Here is a 17,832-nt window from a genome sequence, read left to right as displayed (position 1 = left end):
TTGGCCCTGTGTCTCCAGCAGAATTAATCCAGATGTGTAGGATGTGCCATCAAAACTCGTTGCTGCCTAAATCTTACCTAGCAGTCAGAGAAAGAACTTTGTCCTCTTGACAGAGCAGTGATATCAGAGGGGTGAAGGGATGGGCGGTGGGCCTTCCCAGAATCCAGTCTGAACAAAGGTGTCTTTACTGTGTAGTGGAGACCGACTCCCTGTTCCTCTTCCTTCCTTTCCTTCAAAGAAGAACTTTACTATTTTGGGGGGAGTGGGTGTTCCCATTTTTCATGATCTACTGGTATCTGTGCCTAGTCTGAAGTTCCCCTGGTTCTGTGAAAAGACTTCCTTTACAAATGATTTCTTTCTCACCTCTCTCCTTCTTAGCAAACACACAGCTCTTTAAACGACTCCGACTTTTTTTTTTTTTGGCAAGTTCTGTGGGCTTTTATTAGACATACACTGTAATACCAAACTGTGATTACATGATGTCTGGCTTTCCCTGAACTCAAATTTAATATCCTGAAAAATGGGAAGCTTTATTGCAAGGCTGAAGTATACCAGGAGTGGGGGACTTGAGGGTGAGCGCATGTGGGTCTGTTGATTGCTTTCATTCCCCCTTCTAAGATCTCTACCTGGTCATGGTTTGGTACTTTTTAACCTCCACTTTACCTTTTAGATTGACTTTTTTATCCTCTTAAATTATGTTCATTACACAGTGATTCTAGACATTATTTTAGAAGACAAATAATTTATAATTCTATAGCCTTAATAGTGTTTTCAGCCTTAATACTCTGTTTCCACATTCTGTTATTGTCCTGGATTATATTTTTGATTGGTGCCTTCATAATGGAGTTATAGGTTTTTGTCCTGGTATAGTTGAATTTTAATCCCTTCTACACTCATAAAGGTGCAACACATTTATAAACTTAAGGGAGATGAATGAACAATAAACAAGAAGTCTTAGAATTGCCTGCAAATGGAAGCAATAATCATTTAGAGACCAAGAGTCTAATAAAATGGAGCTGAAGTGATCTTAGTGGTTACTGTCCTGTGCCATTACTTTGCAGAAAAGGAAACTGAGGCCCTGACATTAAATAACCTGCCACACAGCTCCTAGGGGGCAGTCAGGATTAAACAGGCTGTAAGTGCCTGTTTAAAAATACAAGCTGAGCAGTACTGTTTCCACACTAGTGTCTTTTGGTGGGACATCAGATCTTCGAGTGTCTATCCTTCATTTGTGATTTGAGGGCATTGGAACAGATTTGAATCCAGCTTGAAATGGGTACAACCTGACCCCTGCCTAGTCAGCCCAGAACACACATAATGAAAAATATGGTAGCAATTAGAACATTCAGTGTTGCACACTGGCTCACCAGATCCTTAGGAAAGCTGAAGACTGGATCTCAAACTGGATTTGTGACAGCACATTCACTGCCAGACTGATCCGTAGGCTAGTGGGCTTATTTTAAAATTACTATCTCAGAGAAAAGTGAGAGGGTGTTAAGCACACAAGTGGATGAGCCGTTCTCTTTCAAGTGGAGTAAACCATCCCTTCAACTTTTCAGAATGCTTCTCAAGTAGAGTAAGGCGCCCTCTACTGGTAGGATCTATAATCCACGAAAAAATGAGGGCTTGTTAGGTTTGTGAAAAATAGGAGGAAAAAAAATCATAGGATCAGAACAGATCAGAATTGCAAAGAAACACGAAGAAATGGCTAGTTTAAGAATCTCAGCTTTTCAGACAGGAAACATGGATCTAGAAAGTTTAAAACTTCTCTCATAAAATTGTTAGCAACATTCTTCTGAGGAAATGTTCATATTAAGTAGCAAAAATCTCTTTGTTAAAATGTGAAGTTAGCTTTCTGAAAATAGAAGCCTCTGGACAAGTACTGACTGAGTCAAAAATGAGTGTTGTGTGTTCAGTCGTGTTTGACTCTTTGCAACTCTTGGTACTGTGGCCCGCCAGGCTCCTCTGTCCATAGGATTTTTTCAGGCAAGAATACTGGAGTGGGTAGCCATTTCCTCCTCCAGGGGAATCTTCCCTATCTAGGGATCAAACCCGTGTCTTCTACATTGCAGGTGGATTCTTTACTGCTGAGCCATCAGGGAAGCCCCTCAAAACTGGATACAAACCCCATTTTTGCTCAGGGAAGAGCACGGTTCTCTCACCCTCGCATGAAATTCTGTACTCCATTTGATAAACCAAGGTTTTCTAAACTGTAGTCGCTCAAGTCACTGACCTGCTTTTTGCCATAGCCAAGTAATCTGTCTTAATATTTAATATTTTTCTTTCAGTCACGTCATTTTTTCATTTCAGTCTCTTCCTGTGCAATAGAATCCATGAAATTTCAAGTTTACTATGTTGTGTGTGTGTCTGTGTGAAACAATGTTCTTTTTAAAAGATTTTTTGATGTAAACCATTTTTTTATAAAAAGTTTTTTATTAATTTTAACTTTGGCTGTGCGGGTCGTTGTTGCTGTGTGGGCTTCTCTCTAGTTACTGTGAGCTGGGGCTGTCTCTAGTTGCAGTGTGCAGGCTTCTCATTGCAGTGGCTTCTCTTGCTGCAGAGCACAGGTTCAAGGGTGCTCTGCTGCTGCTGCTGCTGCTGCTGCTAAGTCGCTTCAGTCGTGTCCGACTCTGTGAGGGCTTCAGTAATTGCGGCACGTGGGGTCAATAGTTGCGGCTCCGCTCCCCAGCTCTAGAACACAGGCTCAATAGTTGTGGCACATGGGATTAATTGCTCCAAGGCATGTGGGATCTTCCTGGATCAGGGATCGAACTCAGGCCTCCTGCACTGGCAGGCAGGTTCTTTACCACTGAGCCACCAGGGAAGCCCGACAATGTTCTTTTTGTGTGCCAATTAAATTCATCTCATTTAATTATCTCATATATAAAGTGCTTTACAAAACACTGAGGTAAATATATCTCATTTAAATGGTGTAAATATAGTGGCCATAATTTCATTTTTCCATTAACGGCAAGTTGTTTATTGCTTTTCTTCACCTGGTCTCTCCCTCCTGCCCTACCCCCTGTCTTGAAGTCTCCCTTCATCCCCTTTCCATTCTTTCAGTCTTTCGGTTCAGTATTCACATTTCCTTTTCCCCAATGAAGTGAGGAAAACTTTCCCTCTCTATGGCTCACTGGGGACTGTGCCTCATTTGATACTGAACTCCAGGAAACTGTATTGAAACAAACTGGGATTTGACAGAATGAATAAAAAGACCTTTGTATTCTTGTCTTTTTCTAGGAATTGAGGCTTGAGGAATATTGAAAAGTGATGTTATTTCTATTTCACACTTATAGTCAGCCTCCTCTGAGGAAATGGCACATAAACACAGAAAGTCCAATGTATAAAAACACATTTAATAAATGATTCCTTGAAGAATATACTGGAGAGTCTGTTTTTGTTCAGGCACTGTGAAAGCTGTAATACCTATAAGGGAGAATAGAGATGAGAAAAAGTTTGATCTTCATGAAATCTTTTCCCTTATTAAACATTGCTGTGGAATTAATCCAAGCTTTGATTCTTCCGGAATAAAGGGCTTCATTATGCATTTATTGCTGGATGAATATACTCAGTTGCCAGTTAGTTATAACTTGGTGCCAGGATGAACCCCCATTATTTACAGTGGATTATCTGTATTGAAGCTGATCTGAAAAAGATCAGTTTTGAAATCTTTTGTCATTATCATCTATTTTCTTTGCTTTAACCTATTGTATCATCTCTGTTGACCCTTAATGAAAAGTGAATAAATAATCTTTTGACAGAAATATTTATATATTTAAGCTCAGAAAGAGTTGTTCCAAATTCAAGCCATTTTATACTAAGAAGTGCAGAGAAAACTCTTCTCCCAGAGGAAAGTGTGTCAGTGACTGAATTTTCCTTTTGGTAATATTTACATAGTAGTTTCAGAATTATATGGAAAATTTTTAGAAAATAGCCTATGATAAGCCCAAACATAAATTGAAACTAAAGTTACAGCAATATGATTCTATATACTTTCTTATTCAAGGGGAAATTTAAGTATCTTCAATCCTAACAACAATTGATTTTAAAAACACTAGTGCAAGACTCCAGGACCCCTGCAAGGAGTGGGTGCTCTGCATGTACCATGGCTCCCTGAAGAGATTCTTTCTGATGGCAAACAGATGGAGACCCCATAGAGAGGCAGATTTCCGCTGTAGCCATCACAGGGATATACTGCGCCTTTGAAATGACATCAGCCAGGAAATCAGTGACTGGAGTTTCAGATTTCATAGAAGGATTTTGCTTTGCTTTTTGTAGGCCCAAAGATGGCAGAAGGAGGCAATAAATTCTGTCTTAGATGTCTCCCAGTAGATGTTTAAAGAGATTATATTAGTAAATCAACTGTCCCAATCACCCTATGTGATATGGACCATCCGGTTTGAATTTGAATTTCTTTTGTCTTTCTTGTAGAGAACCGATATAAGCCAACAATTCAGAATAAGTTGGCCAGATAGGTGGAATGCAGTACTGGGAGGATTATCAAGAACTAAAGTATTTATTTTTTATGAAGTTTTTCCTGTAACTAGATTTATAACTGGAAAGGGCCAAAGCTGAAATCGTGCAGGACGTAGGTTAGCATTTCTCACTGGAGAAAAGATTAGGTTGCCTCACTTTAATGCTTAGGTTTACTGTTCATGAGAGTAAATACTACTGTTGTTTTCACTTTCATCTTTACTCTTCTATTATAACTGTGCTTTTACTGAAACAGTCTTACATAATCGTGGAGGAAATTCTAAAATTGAGGAATATATTTTCCACATGAGTCACTATACACATTGATGTTTATCTTGTGGTTCTGCCAAGAAACAGTGAGCAAGGCTTAGACTTACAGCAGTTCATTTGGGTAGGGCAAAACAATTCTCATTTACTTCTAGATAAGTGAGTGCTCACCCAAGAATACAAAGGCATGCCAAATCTTATGAGTAGCCACTGCAATTTCAAATGACTGGATGAGCAGTTAATACTAATGAAGTCAAGGTTGCAGGCAATGTCTTTACAAAGGCCAACTGAATCACTGGTGCCTAAGGAATGGTGCTGGATCTCAAGGACGATTGGATGACTAATGTGTTGGGAATATGGATAAAAATTCATCACCTCTTGGGCAACACTCAAAATGTATGACCTAAATATGGTGAATGTGGTCTGGATGCTTTTAGATGCAAGTAACAGAGAAATCTGGCTCAAATAAATTTAATCAGTTATATTTTCCATTGTATAGGAGACCCAGAAGTAAGTCAGGCTCTAGAACAGCCGTTACAGTGGCTCAAAGATATCATCAAAGACTCGAGTTCTTTCTTTTTCTTTGATATCTTCAAAGTCACCTTCACCCTTGAGATTGGTTTCTGTCATGGTTGTACAATGGTGGCAGCATTCAGATCTATAACACACAGAGAAAGAAAGTCCTTCTTACATCCTTTTTTTTTTTTTTAAATAGATGAAGAAAACTCTCTTAGCGGCCTTTCCCATGCCTTGGAAAATATTGGTTCACACGTGCTTTTCTAAATCAGTCACGAAAAGGGGGATTTCAACAGTGGGCTTAGATGAGTGGTTCTCAACTGCATTTTGAAAGTTGAGAAAAATACTGATACCTGGATTCTATCCTCAGAGATCCTAGGATGCAGTGTGGGGCACTGAAAGTTTTAAAAGCTCTGTGGGTGATTCTAATTTGTACCTAAGCATTTGAGAATCATAAATTTAGACCAAATTTCCAGAAGTGGAGGCAGAATAGGAGTAGGGAATGGATACTGAATTATAAACCACTATAGTCATTAAATATTGTTGCATTTGCAATGTAAATTTTAAAAGGTGAATGTTAATACATAAATGCACACATGAGATTTGAGTCAAGTTTGGAGGAATTCATATTTATAGCAAGACCAGATGAATGTGGTCAATACTAGGAGAACAAATTAGATGCATCCAAAGCCAACAGAAACAGAAGATATTAAGAAGAGGTGGCAAGAATACACAGAAGAACTATACAAAAAAGATCTTCATGACCCAGATAATCACGATGGTGTGATCACTCACCTAGAGCCAGACATCCTGGAATGTGAAGTCAAGTGGGCCTTAGAAAGCACCACTATGAACAAAGCTAGTGGAGGTGATGGAATTCCAGTTGAGCTATTTCAAATCTTAAAAGATGATGCTGTGAAAGTGCTGCACTCAATATGTGAGCAAATTTGGAAAACTCAGCAGTGGCCACAGGACTGGAAAAGGTCAGTTTTCATTCCAATCCCAAAGAAAGGCAATGCCAAGAATGCTCAAACTACCGCACAATTGCACTCATCTCACACACTGGTAAAGTAATGCTCAAAATTCTCCAAGCCAGGCTTCAGCAATACGTGAACCGTGAACTTCCAGATGTTCAAGCTGGTTTTAGAAAAGGCAGAGGAACCAGAGATCAAATTGCCAACATCCGCTGGATCATCGAAAAAGCAAGAGAGCTCAGGAAAAACATCTATTACTGCTTTATTGACTATGCCAAAGCCTTTGACTGTGTGGATGACAATAAACTGTGGAAAATTCTGAAAGAGATGGGAATACCAGACCACCTGACCTGTCCCTTGAGAAACCTGTATGCAGGTCAGGAAGCAACAGTTAGCACTGGACATGAATCAACAGACTGGTTCCAAATAGGAAAATGAGTACGTCAAGGCTGTATATTGTCACCCTGCTTATTTAACTTATATGCAGAGTACATCATGAGAAACGCTGGGCTGAAAGAAGCACAAGCTGGAATCAAGATTGTTGGGAGAAATATCAATAACCTCAGATATGCAGATGACACCACCCTTATGGCAGAAAGTGAAGAACTAAAGAGCCTCTTGATGAAAGTGAAAGAGGAGAGTGAAAAAGTTGGCTTAAAGCCCAACATTCAGAAAACTAAGATCATGGCATCTGGTCCCATCACTTCATGGGAAATAGATGGGGAAACAGTGGAAACAGTGTCAGACTTAATTTTGGGGGGCTCCAAAATCATTGCAGATGGTGATTGCAGCCATGAAATTAAAAGATGCTTACTCCTTGGAAGGAAAGTTATGACCAACCTAGACAGCATATGAAAAAGCAGAGACATTACTTGCTTAGTCAAGGCTATGGTTTTTCCAGTAGTCATGTGTGGATGTGAGAGATGGACTGTGAAGAAAGCTGAGTGCTGAAGAATTGATGCTTTTGAACTGTGGTGTTGGAGAAGACTCTTGAGAGTCCCTTGGACTGCAAGGAGATCCAACCAGTCCATCCTAAAGGAGATCAGTCCTGAGTGTTCATTGGAAGGACTGATGTTGAAGCTGAAACTCCAATACTTTGGCCACCTGATGTGAAGAATTGACTCATTGAAAAAGACCCTGATGCTGGGAAAGATTGAGGACAGGAGGAGAAGGGGACTACAGAAGATGAGATGGTTGGATGGCATCACTGACTCAATGGACATGAGTTTGAGTAAACGCTGGGAGTTGGTGATGGACAGGGAGGCCTGGTGTGCTGTGGTTCATGGGGTCACAAAGAGTCAGAATCGACTGAGCGACTGAACTGAACTGAATTAAAAGCCAATCAACACCATTTATATTATAAATGTTAACTATCATATTAAATAATCAGCAACAAGGGAAGTAGTAAAAGTGATGGCTCTAGAAAAAGGAATGCTTAACATTGATAGAGTCAGAATAATTTGGGGGAAAAAAAAATACCTACGGAGTGGAATGAGGTTGAGTGGAAAGAACACAGGAGTTGAGCCAGAAGCTCTGTATTCTGATCCTGGTATGGCCTCTATTTGTTCTCGGATGAGTCCTAGTAATATCTGTGAGCCTCAGATATTTTAGTTTTGATCTGCATTTCCATAGTGATTAATGATGTTGAGCATTTTTTCATGTGCCTCCTGGCCCTCTGTATGTTGTCTTCTTTGGAGAAATGTCTATTTATTTCTTCTGCTCATGTTTTGATTGGGTTGTTTGGTTTTTTGTTGTTGAGTTGTATGAGCTGTTTGCATATTTTGGAAATTAAGCCCTTATAGGTCACATCATTTGCAAATATTTTCTCCCATTTCATTGGTTGTCTTTTCATTTGTTTTCCTTTGGTTTCATATGGTTTCCTTTACTATAGAAACACATCTAACTTTGATTAGTTCCCATTTGTTCCTGTTATGATTTGATTATTGAAACTTTAAAAAAAATATTTATTTGTCTGCACCAGGTCTTAGTTGCAGCATGCAGATCTTTTTTAGTGGCAGCATGCAGAATCCTTAGTTGCAGCATGCAAACTCATAGTTGCGGCATGTGGGATCTAGTTCCCTGACCAGGGATCAAACCTGAGCCCCCTGCATTGGGAGCTCAGTGTCTTAGCCACTGGACCACCAGAAAGTCCCAATTCCTGAAGCTTTTACCTTACGTTAGGATGTGACCATCTCTTGTGAAATATATATTGTATTCCCTGACTTAAAGATGAACTTAAATGTCTTCTAGTCTCCAAACTATATATTCTCCTTTCTGGTATATGAACTACATAAATTATAGGAGATGACTTTGGCAAATTTGGAATAACTGAGACCAAGAGGTTGAGTCTTCACAGAATAGCCTCTCACCATGTATAGCAGAGACAGAAATACTAACCAGCCAGTAATTTCTTGGAGAGTCTTGACAAGATCTTCAAGAGTCTTTGGATACTCTGTGGACAAACTTTTTAGAGCAGTTGCCATGAGTGCTGATGAAACCTTTCATCATAGGTCTTTTATCTCAGGCATTTGCCTCTTATACTAAAATAATTGGAAATAAAATAATAATAACAACAAATGCTTGCTCACACAGCTTACTTGGGTCCTGATAGCACAGTGCAATTTTAGCCATTTTCTGGTTTTTGAACTGAGGTACCTAGTCATTGATAAATGATGTTTAATTTCACAAATATGTGCAAATTGCACTTTTGAGCAAGTACTTGGACTTAGTGTACATGTTCACCTAATAATATTCACAGTCAAGTTATTGACTGACCCTACTTTAACAAATGCTCATTTTTCATACTAGAAATATGCATAGAACTCTATTTTCTAATAGTTTTTGCCTATGAAGGTGATTCATTTTCTAATATGTACATATTTTGCTGTAGACAAGAGTTCAGTATGTGATAGATCAAACCTGGACCAAATCCAAGGGAGTTGATTTAAACACCCAAAAGAACCTCAATTAATAGGGGCACTCGAGTACAAAGTAATCACCTCAAACTGCCCCATACAGTCTCCAGCCAAGATAATATTAAAAAAAGACATTATATCTAATATAAAACAAAATTTTTAAAAAGACCACACTATACCTATAACTAATGAATTAATTACCTTATGGCTAATCCCCAGCTCTGTTTTTCAATATAAAATGATTATGATACAGAAAAGCAAATATGCTCTAGACTTAAGAGTAAAATTAATCCTCAATGTCATGGAACATTTTAAGTAATAACAGTATTGTACATCTTCATCAGTCACTGTTATTCTATTGAGATCAAAGAAAGTTTTAAAAAAAAGTATAGGACTTCCTGCAAGTATACAAACAGAGCTCACCGTATTCTACAGATTATACAGAGCCAGTGCTTATAGTGATTCCTTTTAAAATTTTCCTCTGGCTTTACTAATTTAAGAATCACTTTTTATTTATGTATTATTTCAATTTGCAAAAATGCATAGTTAAATTGTTCTAAAGTCATCTTGATAATCATAGTGATAGCTTACCTGATGCATTGCTAAAATGTTGGTATATGCATGTTTAATACCTGCTTATGGTTTCAACCACCAGCCATCAGAATATTACTCCCTTTTACTGCCTTTTCTGACAAAAGGCAGAAAATAAAAGATAAAAAAGAAAAAGAAAAAGAAAAGGGGGTGTGTGGTAGGGAGAGATATTTTTCATTTCTTGTCTTGTGATACATTTTATAGCAATAAACACTACTACCTCCTAAATAGACCCTTTGAAGGCAAAAACAGAAACCGCTCCAAAAGAAAGCTTTATAAACTGGAAATTCTCTTCCTGTTCATTGTGGCTTTGTCCTTTTGAAAGTCTGCATGACCTCTCCTCCTTGTATGAAAACAAGGGTGTGAGGTCTGATGACTCGACTGAGTGAGTTAGTTACAGAAGTAGCTCTGGCATCTGTTACTTCCACTCTGTTATCCATTACAGCTGTTCTGTTAATGGCAGCAGACATTTGATTAACTACCGAGATTTGGACATGAAGGGGATCCAAGGTGGGCTGTAAAGTAAATCACATAGCTAAAGCTGTGTTTCATCTTCACCTCAATGTTCCTTTCTTTCCAAATTTCTGGCAGACTGGCAGCTGAGGCCTCACTCCAGGGGCATGAAAGACTCTAATTATTTCAAGAATAACTGATTTTAAAAATACATACTGTAATAAGTTGTTAATAAAACTCCCGAAGTATATATCATTTTTGGTACATCATCTTAGGGAATAATTAAAAGCACATATTCCCTTCTCCAATAAATAGACATCAGTAGATAAACTTAAAGAGAAATTGAGAAGTAATTTGTAAATATTTACAAAATTCTTAATTTATGCACAACCAGAGTAGAAAACGAGGGTTGCCTTATAATACATTTTCATAGCTAGAGCTATAAGCAAATCTCCAAGTGAAAAAAAGACAAAAATCCAAATTTCTTAGTAGCTGTCAAAATGTTAATGCATCCAATGAGATAAAAACAACATTTACCTGAGGGGTTAATGTTTACTGTCATAAGTAAAAATACCAGAAAACATTTGTTAATACAAATATATATTGTGTTTCCTAAGTGACTTGTTTATTAATATATATTCAGGTCATAAAAGGAGGCAGCTTTCTTCTGTATGACTTATATAGAAGCAGATGTTGTAGCTAGAAGTAACTGTGAGGAGCATCTAGTAGTTCAAATGCCTGGGATCTCAAGGGGTAAGTGAATTTCTTAAGGCCTAAAACTCGACTGGGGAGAGTCTGAAACTCAATACCTTAGTCTTTCCATTATCAGTTCTCATTTCCTCCTACCTTGAACTCATTATAGTCTCCACTCTTGATATTTGTCAGTATTCACAAGGAGGCACAATCAATTCTAAAAAATAAAAAATGGAATGTGAAGGGAAATTTTGATTATAAAACTTAAGACCAATCAAGCAACCAAATTGTGGAAGAAAAATGAAGTCATGAACCAAACTTCATACCTGAAAAAAACAGTTCTTATTCATTTAGGGCTTGTACTTCTCAAAGAACTTAGGCCAGGGTCCAAACTCAACATTGCTGAGATCCACAGCATTGAAGGGCTAAAAAAATGAAGTGAAGGCATTAAGTTTTAATAAGAATTGGTCTTATTGGACAGCACAGTCTATCCTGAGATGGCACAATGAACCTATATTTATTTGCTGATTAAGAAATGATCCAGGGACTTCCCTGGTGGTCTAGTGGTTAAGATTCTGCACTTGCACTGCAGGGGGCTTGGGTTTGATCCCTGGGGAGGGAGGAACTAAGGTCCTGCATGCCACACTGCACTGCCAAAAGAAATGGTCCAGCCACGGACCATTATATACTGGTCACCAGAGTAATGCAAACAGACCCACTCTTAACAGTTCTTTGGTTCATGCCACAGCCTTTTCTATAGACTACAGTAGAAAAGAAATTGCTCTTTGTGGTTACTTGCTTGTACAAAGATATCACTCTAGCAACTGTTGCTTGAGGCCAATACCTGGTGACTATTACTGGCAGAGAGAATGCAAAAGTGATTTAGCTTATACTGCATGTTCCCTTTTTTAAAAAAGTTAATTTTGTTGTGCTGGGTCTTCATTGTTGCATGCAGGCTTTTTCTAGTTGTGGTGAGCAGGGGCTACTCTCCAGTTTCAGTGTGTGGGCTTCTCATTATGGTGGCTTCTCTTGTTGCAGAGCATGGCTCTTAGGCACATGGGCTTCAATAGTTGTGGCACACAGGCTCAGTAGTTGTGAACTGAGGGCCCTAGGGTGCTCAGGCTTCAGTGGTTGTGGCATTTGGGCTCAGTAGTTGCAGCGTGTGGGCTCTAGAGCACAGGTTCAGTAGTTGTGGTACCCAGGCTTAGTTGCTCCACAGCATGTGGAAGCTTCCTGAACGAGGGATTGAACCCATATCCTATTCATTGGCAGGTGGATTCCTATCCACTGCAACACCAGGGAAGTCCTCCCTACTCTTAATAAGATGGAAAAGTCCATCAAATAATATTTGTTATTATAATTCTAAATGTACAAAGTTCAAATGTAACAACTGCAAAGTTGTTGGGAAACATTGAAGGCAGGAGAAGAAGGGAACAACAAAGGAAGAGATGATTGGATGGCATTACCTACTCAATGCACTTGAGTCTGAGCAAGCTCTGGGGTTGGTGAAGGACAGGGAAGCCCGGCCTGCTGCAGCCCATGGGGTTGCAAAAAGTTCGACACGACTGAGTGAACAACAAAAAAGTTGTCAAGGATAAATATAGATTTAAAAAATTTGTGAAATGGGGCTAATGAAGAATTAAATAGAAGCCATAATCAGGCATTACTACATAATCCAACCTATAATCTCATGTTGTTATTGTTGTTCAGTTGCTCAGTCATGTCCTACTCTTTCTGACCCCATGGACTGCAGCACGCCAGGCTTCCCTGTCCTTCACCAACTCCCGGAGCTTGCTCAAACTCATGTCCATGGAGTCAGTAATGCCATCTAACCACCTTGTCCTGTTGTTCCCTCTTCTCCTGCCTTCAATCTTTCCCAACAACTTTGCATTTGTTATATTTGAACTTTGTACACTTAGAATTACAGATGTGAAGGATTCTTACTAGCATGTTTAGTTCAGTTCAGTCGCTTAGTCGTATTCGACTCTTTGGGACCCCATGGACTGCAGCACACCAGGCTTCCCTGTCCTTCACCAACTCCCGGAGCTTGCTCAAACTCATGTCCATTGGGGTCATAATGCCATCCAACCATCTCATCCTCTGCCATCCCCTTCTCCTCCTGCCTTCAATCTTTTTCAGCATCAGGGTCTTTTCCAATGAGTCAGGTGGCCAAAGTATTGGAGTTTAAGCTTCAGCATCAGTCCTTCCAGTGAATATTTAGAAACGATTTCCTTTAGGATTGACTGGTTTGATCTCCTTAAAGTCCAAGGGACTTTTAAGAGCCTTCTCCAACACCACAGTTCAAAAGCATCAATTCTTCAGCACTCAACCTTCTTTATGGTTCAGCTCTCACATCCATACATGACTACTGGAAAAACCATAGCTTTGACTATATGGACCTTTGTTGACAAAGTAATGTCTCTGCTGTTTAATATGACGTCCAGGTTTGTTATAGCTTTTCTTCCAAGGAGCAAGCATCTTTTAATTTCATGGAAATTAGTGCAGTCACCACCTGCAGCAATTTTGGAGCCCAAGAAAAAATAGTCTGTCATTGTTTCCATTATTTCCCCATCTATTTGCCATGAAGTGATGGGACCAGATGCCATGATCTTAGTATTTGAATGTTGAGTTTTAAGCCAGCTTTTTCACTCTCCTCTTTCACCTTTATCAAGAGGCTCTTTAATTCCTCTTCCCTTTCAGCCATAAGGGTGGTGTCATCTGCATATCTGAGGTAATTGATATTTATCCCAGCCATCTTGATTTCAGCTTGTGCTTCATCTTGTCCAGCATTTCACATGATGTACTCCGCATATAAGTTAAATAAGCAAGGTGACAATATACAGCCTTGACGTACTCCTTTCCCAATTTTGAACCAGTCCATTGTCCCATGTCCGGTTCTAATTGTTGCTTCTTGACCTACATACAGGTTTCTCAGGAGGCAGGTAAGGTGGTCTGGTATTCTCATCTCTTTAAGAATTTTCCACTGGGGAGCCGTAATCTTGTGAATCAAAGCTTCTAACTGTCTGGATTCATACGTGACTGTATTCTTTCCAATATTCACGTTCTTCTTCCAGGAGTAGTTCAGTAACAGCACGTATGCACATCGTTTGTCCAAGTTAACATGCCAACAGGAAAACTGAAACTGCAAAACATGTTCTTAACATGCCCCAGAAGTTTATTTGGAACTAGTAGGTTTGGAAAGGAGTCACTTCCTTGAGCAAGGACACTGAATGTTATCTATACTTCGTAAGGAAATGGAAAATTTTCTCCAGTGTACAGCATATAAACTCATTTAATAATCCCTTCAGAATTTTCTTCCAAATATGGGGCCATAACCATCAGCTAGGTAAATGGTACTCAGATAACAGACTAAATATGACATAATTTCAAGCCCATGCAGAATTCACAATGAGCCAAATTCTCAGATATAGAATTTCAGTACCCAAAGATGTCATGCTACACAATTATTCTCAGCATGCTTCATCTGGGTACCATTAGTTTTTTTCCTCCCTGAAGAAAAAAAAAAAAACATTATTATAGTAGGAATTCCTACTGTTTTTTGAGAGCTATTGGGTTGAACCATGGGAACTGCTGTTTTTGTAGGTTGAAAACTTTTAAAATCAGCAATTTCATATGGTTCAACCTAATGTTGTTGACTTTTTCTAAACCAGGTTAAGTGGTCATTCCAGTCACTTTTATGAAGAACAAAGGTATACGGGGTGGAGGAAACAAATAATAAAGCTCTTGTACTTTGTAGAAAATTAAATGTCATTAGGTTTCAGAATCCATTGATAACACTTCATGGTATGAGTAGAAGACTTTGATGGGGTGACTGGAATAGTGTAGAATATTTTCCTTTTTTCAAGAGGTTACAACATAAAAACAATGTCCAGTATTAATGTGTCCTAAATAGAAACAAGAATTAAAAACCAAGTTTTAAGGGTATCTTAGAACTTTATTAATAAAGTTTATTAATAAGTGTTATTAATCAGTTAAAGAAAAGAGGAACATCATATATTCAAATTATTAACAAATGGACAAAAGAAAACCATGAAAATTTGTTAGTTGTTTATTGTCTCCACACCACAGCACCATAGTTTTGTTATGGTATAATTTCCTACTAAATCCTGCAAGTTAAAAAAAAAAAATTGGAATATAAAGAATTTTTGCTAAAGAAAGCATTACAATTGTACTGGAAAATTCTGCCAAGACATACTAAAATCTATGCAAAACATATGCATTACAAATTAATGTTACTCAAAGATAAATTGTTAGAGTATAACATGAAATCTTTGAGATTATTATTGATCTCCAGATGTCCTATACATTAACTGAATTCTGGACTTGACAGTGCTTGGTCCCTGGAGGATATAATCTTCTCATGCAGGATTTTTTCAGAGTATAGCAAAACACAAAAGATACAAAGGAGAGGAAATGTAGGCATTACAAATACTATTAGACACATTTCCCCATTCTCTTTTGAATTTTTCATAAATCTTTCTAGGGTTCAAGTTCTTTTTATTATAATCCTTTTGCGATGTTTCTCAAAAGATACATCTAAATTATTTTCATTATAATTTTCAAGTGTACAAATTTCAATGTATAACAAATGTGAAGACGCCAAAGGACAAAGATAAAAGAGTTGCAAATATATAAAGTTAACAGAGCCATTTTGATAAAAGCCATCATTAGACATTACTACATATTCCAGTCTATAATCTCATAAATCAAAGCTTTCAACTCTCTGGATTCATATGTGACTGTATTCTTTCCAGTATGCATTCTTTCTTCTTCCAGGGGTTGCTCAATAACAGCAGGTATGTTCCTCCCATAAAGTTCACAGTGCTCTAGAAACTGAACACATTCTTGAATGACACTGTCACGAAGTACAATCATGTGTTTTGACATGTTTTCTAATAATGACAGGAAGCATCTTTTGGCATAATACCATGTATCAGTTCCTAGTTTTTTATTATAAGGTTCCAAGCTTTTGATAACCCGGGAAATACCAAAGTCATAATTTCCTTTGGCACAATAAAGTGTCCCTATCACCAAATTCACAATGCAGAAATGGTAGATTTTCTTATCTGGGTCATCATAGGAGAGCTGCTCTTCCTCCTTTTCAATCTTTCTCATCAACTCCTCAGCTTCTTCATTTTGACTTGTCATAATATATGAAACACACAGGTTGGCCAGCACAATAGCACTGACTTTCAGGATGTTGTCATAATGCTTCTTGACTATGGGCTCATAAAAACCTATGGCTTCTTTGTATTTGTTTTCCTGCATGAACAGAACATGAGCCACATTCAGCTTCCACACATCATGGTCGTTACAGAATTCCACAGATTTGCGGAAGATCTTTTCTACCATTGGGTAATTTTCAAGGTTCCAGTAGATTTTGGCCTGGGCCATCAACACAGGAATGTACTTCTCAAGGGTGTCATCATATTCATTCTCTGCCTTTTTGATAGCTTCATCATCTTTATTGTGTCTTGCTTCCTGCACTTGTTTGGTGAGTCTCCTGAGCTGTTCAGTCAGCATCCCTGCTAGGCCATCAAGCTTAACGAAAGCCTCTTCAGGAGCTGTCTGGCAAGTGATCATGGCATCCAAGAAGTCATAGAGATAAGGTGTGAGGAACTTGTAAGTCAAATGGGCATTCTCTGCCAGGACATCTGCTGCCAGGTCAAAATACTCATATTTACAGTAGAGTAGCAACAGGTTGCCAAAGGTCTCTGGGGGAAAGGGGATCTGTTGGAGCAAAAACTGTAGTTTTTCAAACCCTTCTGTGGGCCTGGCATCCATGTTCATTAGTGCCTGGTTGTGCAGGGTCACGGGGTCTAACTCTTCCTCTGCCCTTGGTGGCATGTCAGTGAGGGTTTCCTGGGCCGCCTCATAGTTTCTCAGTTGGTATTCTATGGCAGCCTTGAGGTTGAAGGCTTCCACCAGAGCAGTCTGATGAAGGACTAAGGTGTTGCCGACACTTCGAACATCAATGCCCTCAGTGGTCATGCCCACACCTAGCTCTGGGTGCTGCCGGATACCATGTTCAATAATCTCCACGATATGCTTTAGGGCGGATGCATACTGTCGGTTGCTGAAATAGGCCAAAGCCAGGTTGTAGGAAACATCAGGCCGGTAGCCCGAAGCCTGCAGAGCCGCAGAGAACTTGGAACACGCGGCTTCATAATGTCCCTCCTTGTAGAGCAAACAACCCAGATTGACCTGGCCATCCAGCTCGTTCTCGCCCCCGCTGTCTTCTCCTCCTTCACTCAGTAGCTGCTCCACCAGGCTCCTGGCTCCAGGCAGGTCGCCCTCGCTGTACTTGATCGCGGCTTGGAGATGGAGGACCCGGTTGTGGTAGGCGGGGTTGTCCAGGAGGAGGAAGGACACGCGGGTGGCCTCTGGGTAGAGGCAGGCCTTGTACAGGGCCTGGGCCTGGTACAGGCGGTACTGCTCCAACTCTGGGTGCAGCTGGCCCAGCTGCTCATAGCACTCGGCCGCCAGCGCGAACTCCTGTAGGCGGTAGTAGCAGTAGCCCAGCAGCGACAGCCCAGCGCGGCTTCTCGGGCTCCGCTGGAGCTCTCCGCCCAGCAGCTGCACGGCTTCTGTGTACCGGGCATCCCGGATGAGCCGATACACAACCGCGGTGAAATCCCCGTCGGGGATGGGCTCGCCGCCCAGCCCCGCCATAACTGCCTCCGCGGCTGTGCATCCCAGTTACCAAGGCAACATGCCAACCGGAAACGGAAAGCTCTTTTCTCCGGATATTACTTGGCAACGGGAAAACTGCGTAAGGAATATAAAAGAATCACTGAAGTGAATTTTTGAATTACTGTATTAGTCCTCGAGGACTCCAGGCTGCGGAGGTCGTGAGTCACGTATGAAAGGCCTCGGGGCAGTTCAGAAACGGAAAATCTACTTCCCGGCATGCACTGGTCCGATCGCGC

At 39.7% G+C, this 17,832-nt stretch overlaps 1 protein-coding gene across 1 annotated transcript; it reads right to left on the bottom strand.

Moving 5' to 3' along the window:
* Nucleotides 1-14,816: 14,816 nt before the first annotated feature.
* Nucleotides 14,817-17,607, bottom strand: LOC145541887 (intraflagellar transport protein 70A). The gene has a single exon (XM_081579592.1). The coding sequence runs from the start codon at nucleotides 17,573-17,575 to the stop codon at nucleotides 15,581-15,583; it is 1,995 nt and encodes a 664-aa protein (XP_081435718.1). The 5' UTR covers nucleotides 17,576-17,607; the 3' UTR covers nucleotides 14,817-15,580.
* Nucleotides 17,608-17,832: the final 225 nt, after the last annotated feature.

Source organism: Giraffa tippelskirchi, chromosome 3 (genome assembly GCF_054371585.1).
Source record: "Giraffa tippelskirchi isolate mGirTip1 chromosome 3, T2T-mGirTip1v1.2.pri, whole genome shotgun sequence".
NCBI classification, from domain to species: Eukaryota; Metazoa; Chordata; class Mammalia; order Artiodactyla; family Giraffidae; genus Giraffa; species Giraffa tippelskirchi.
This window is presented reverse-complemented; position numbering and strand designations above follow the sequence as displayed.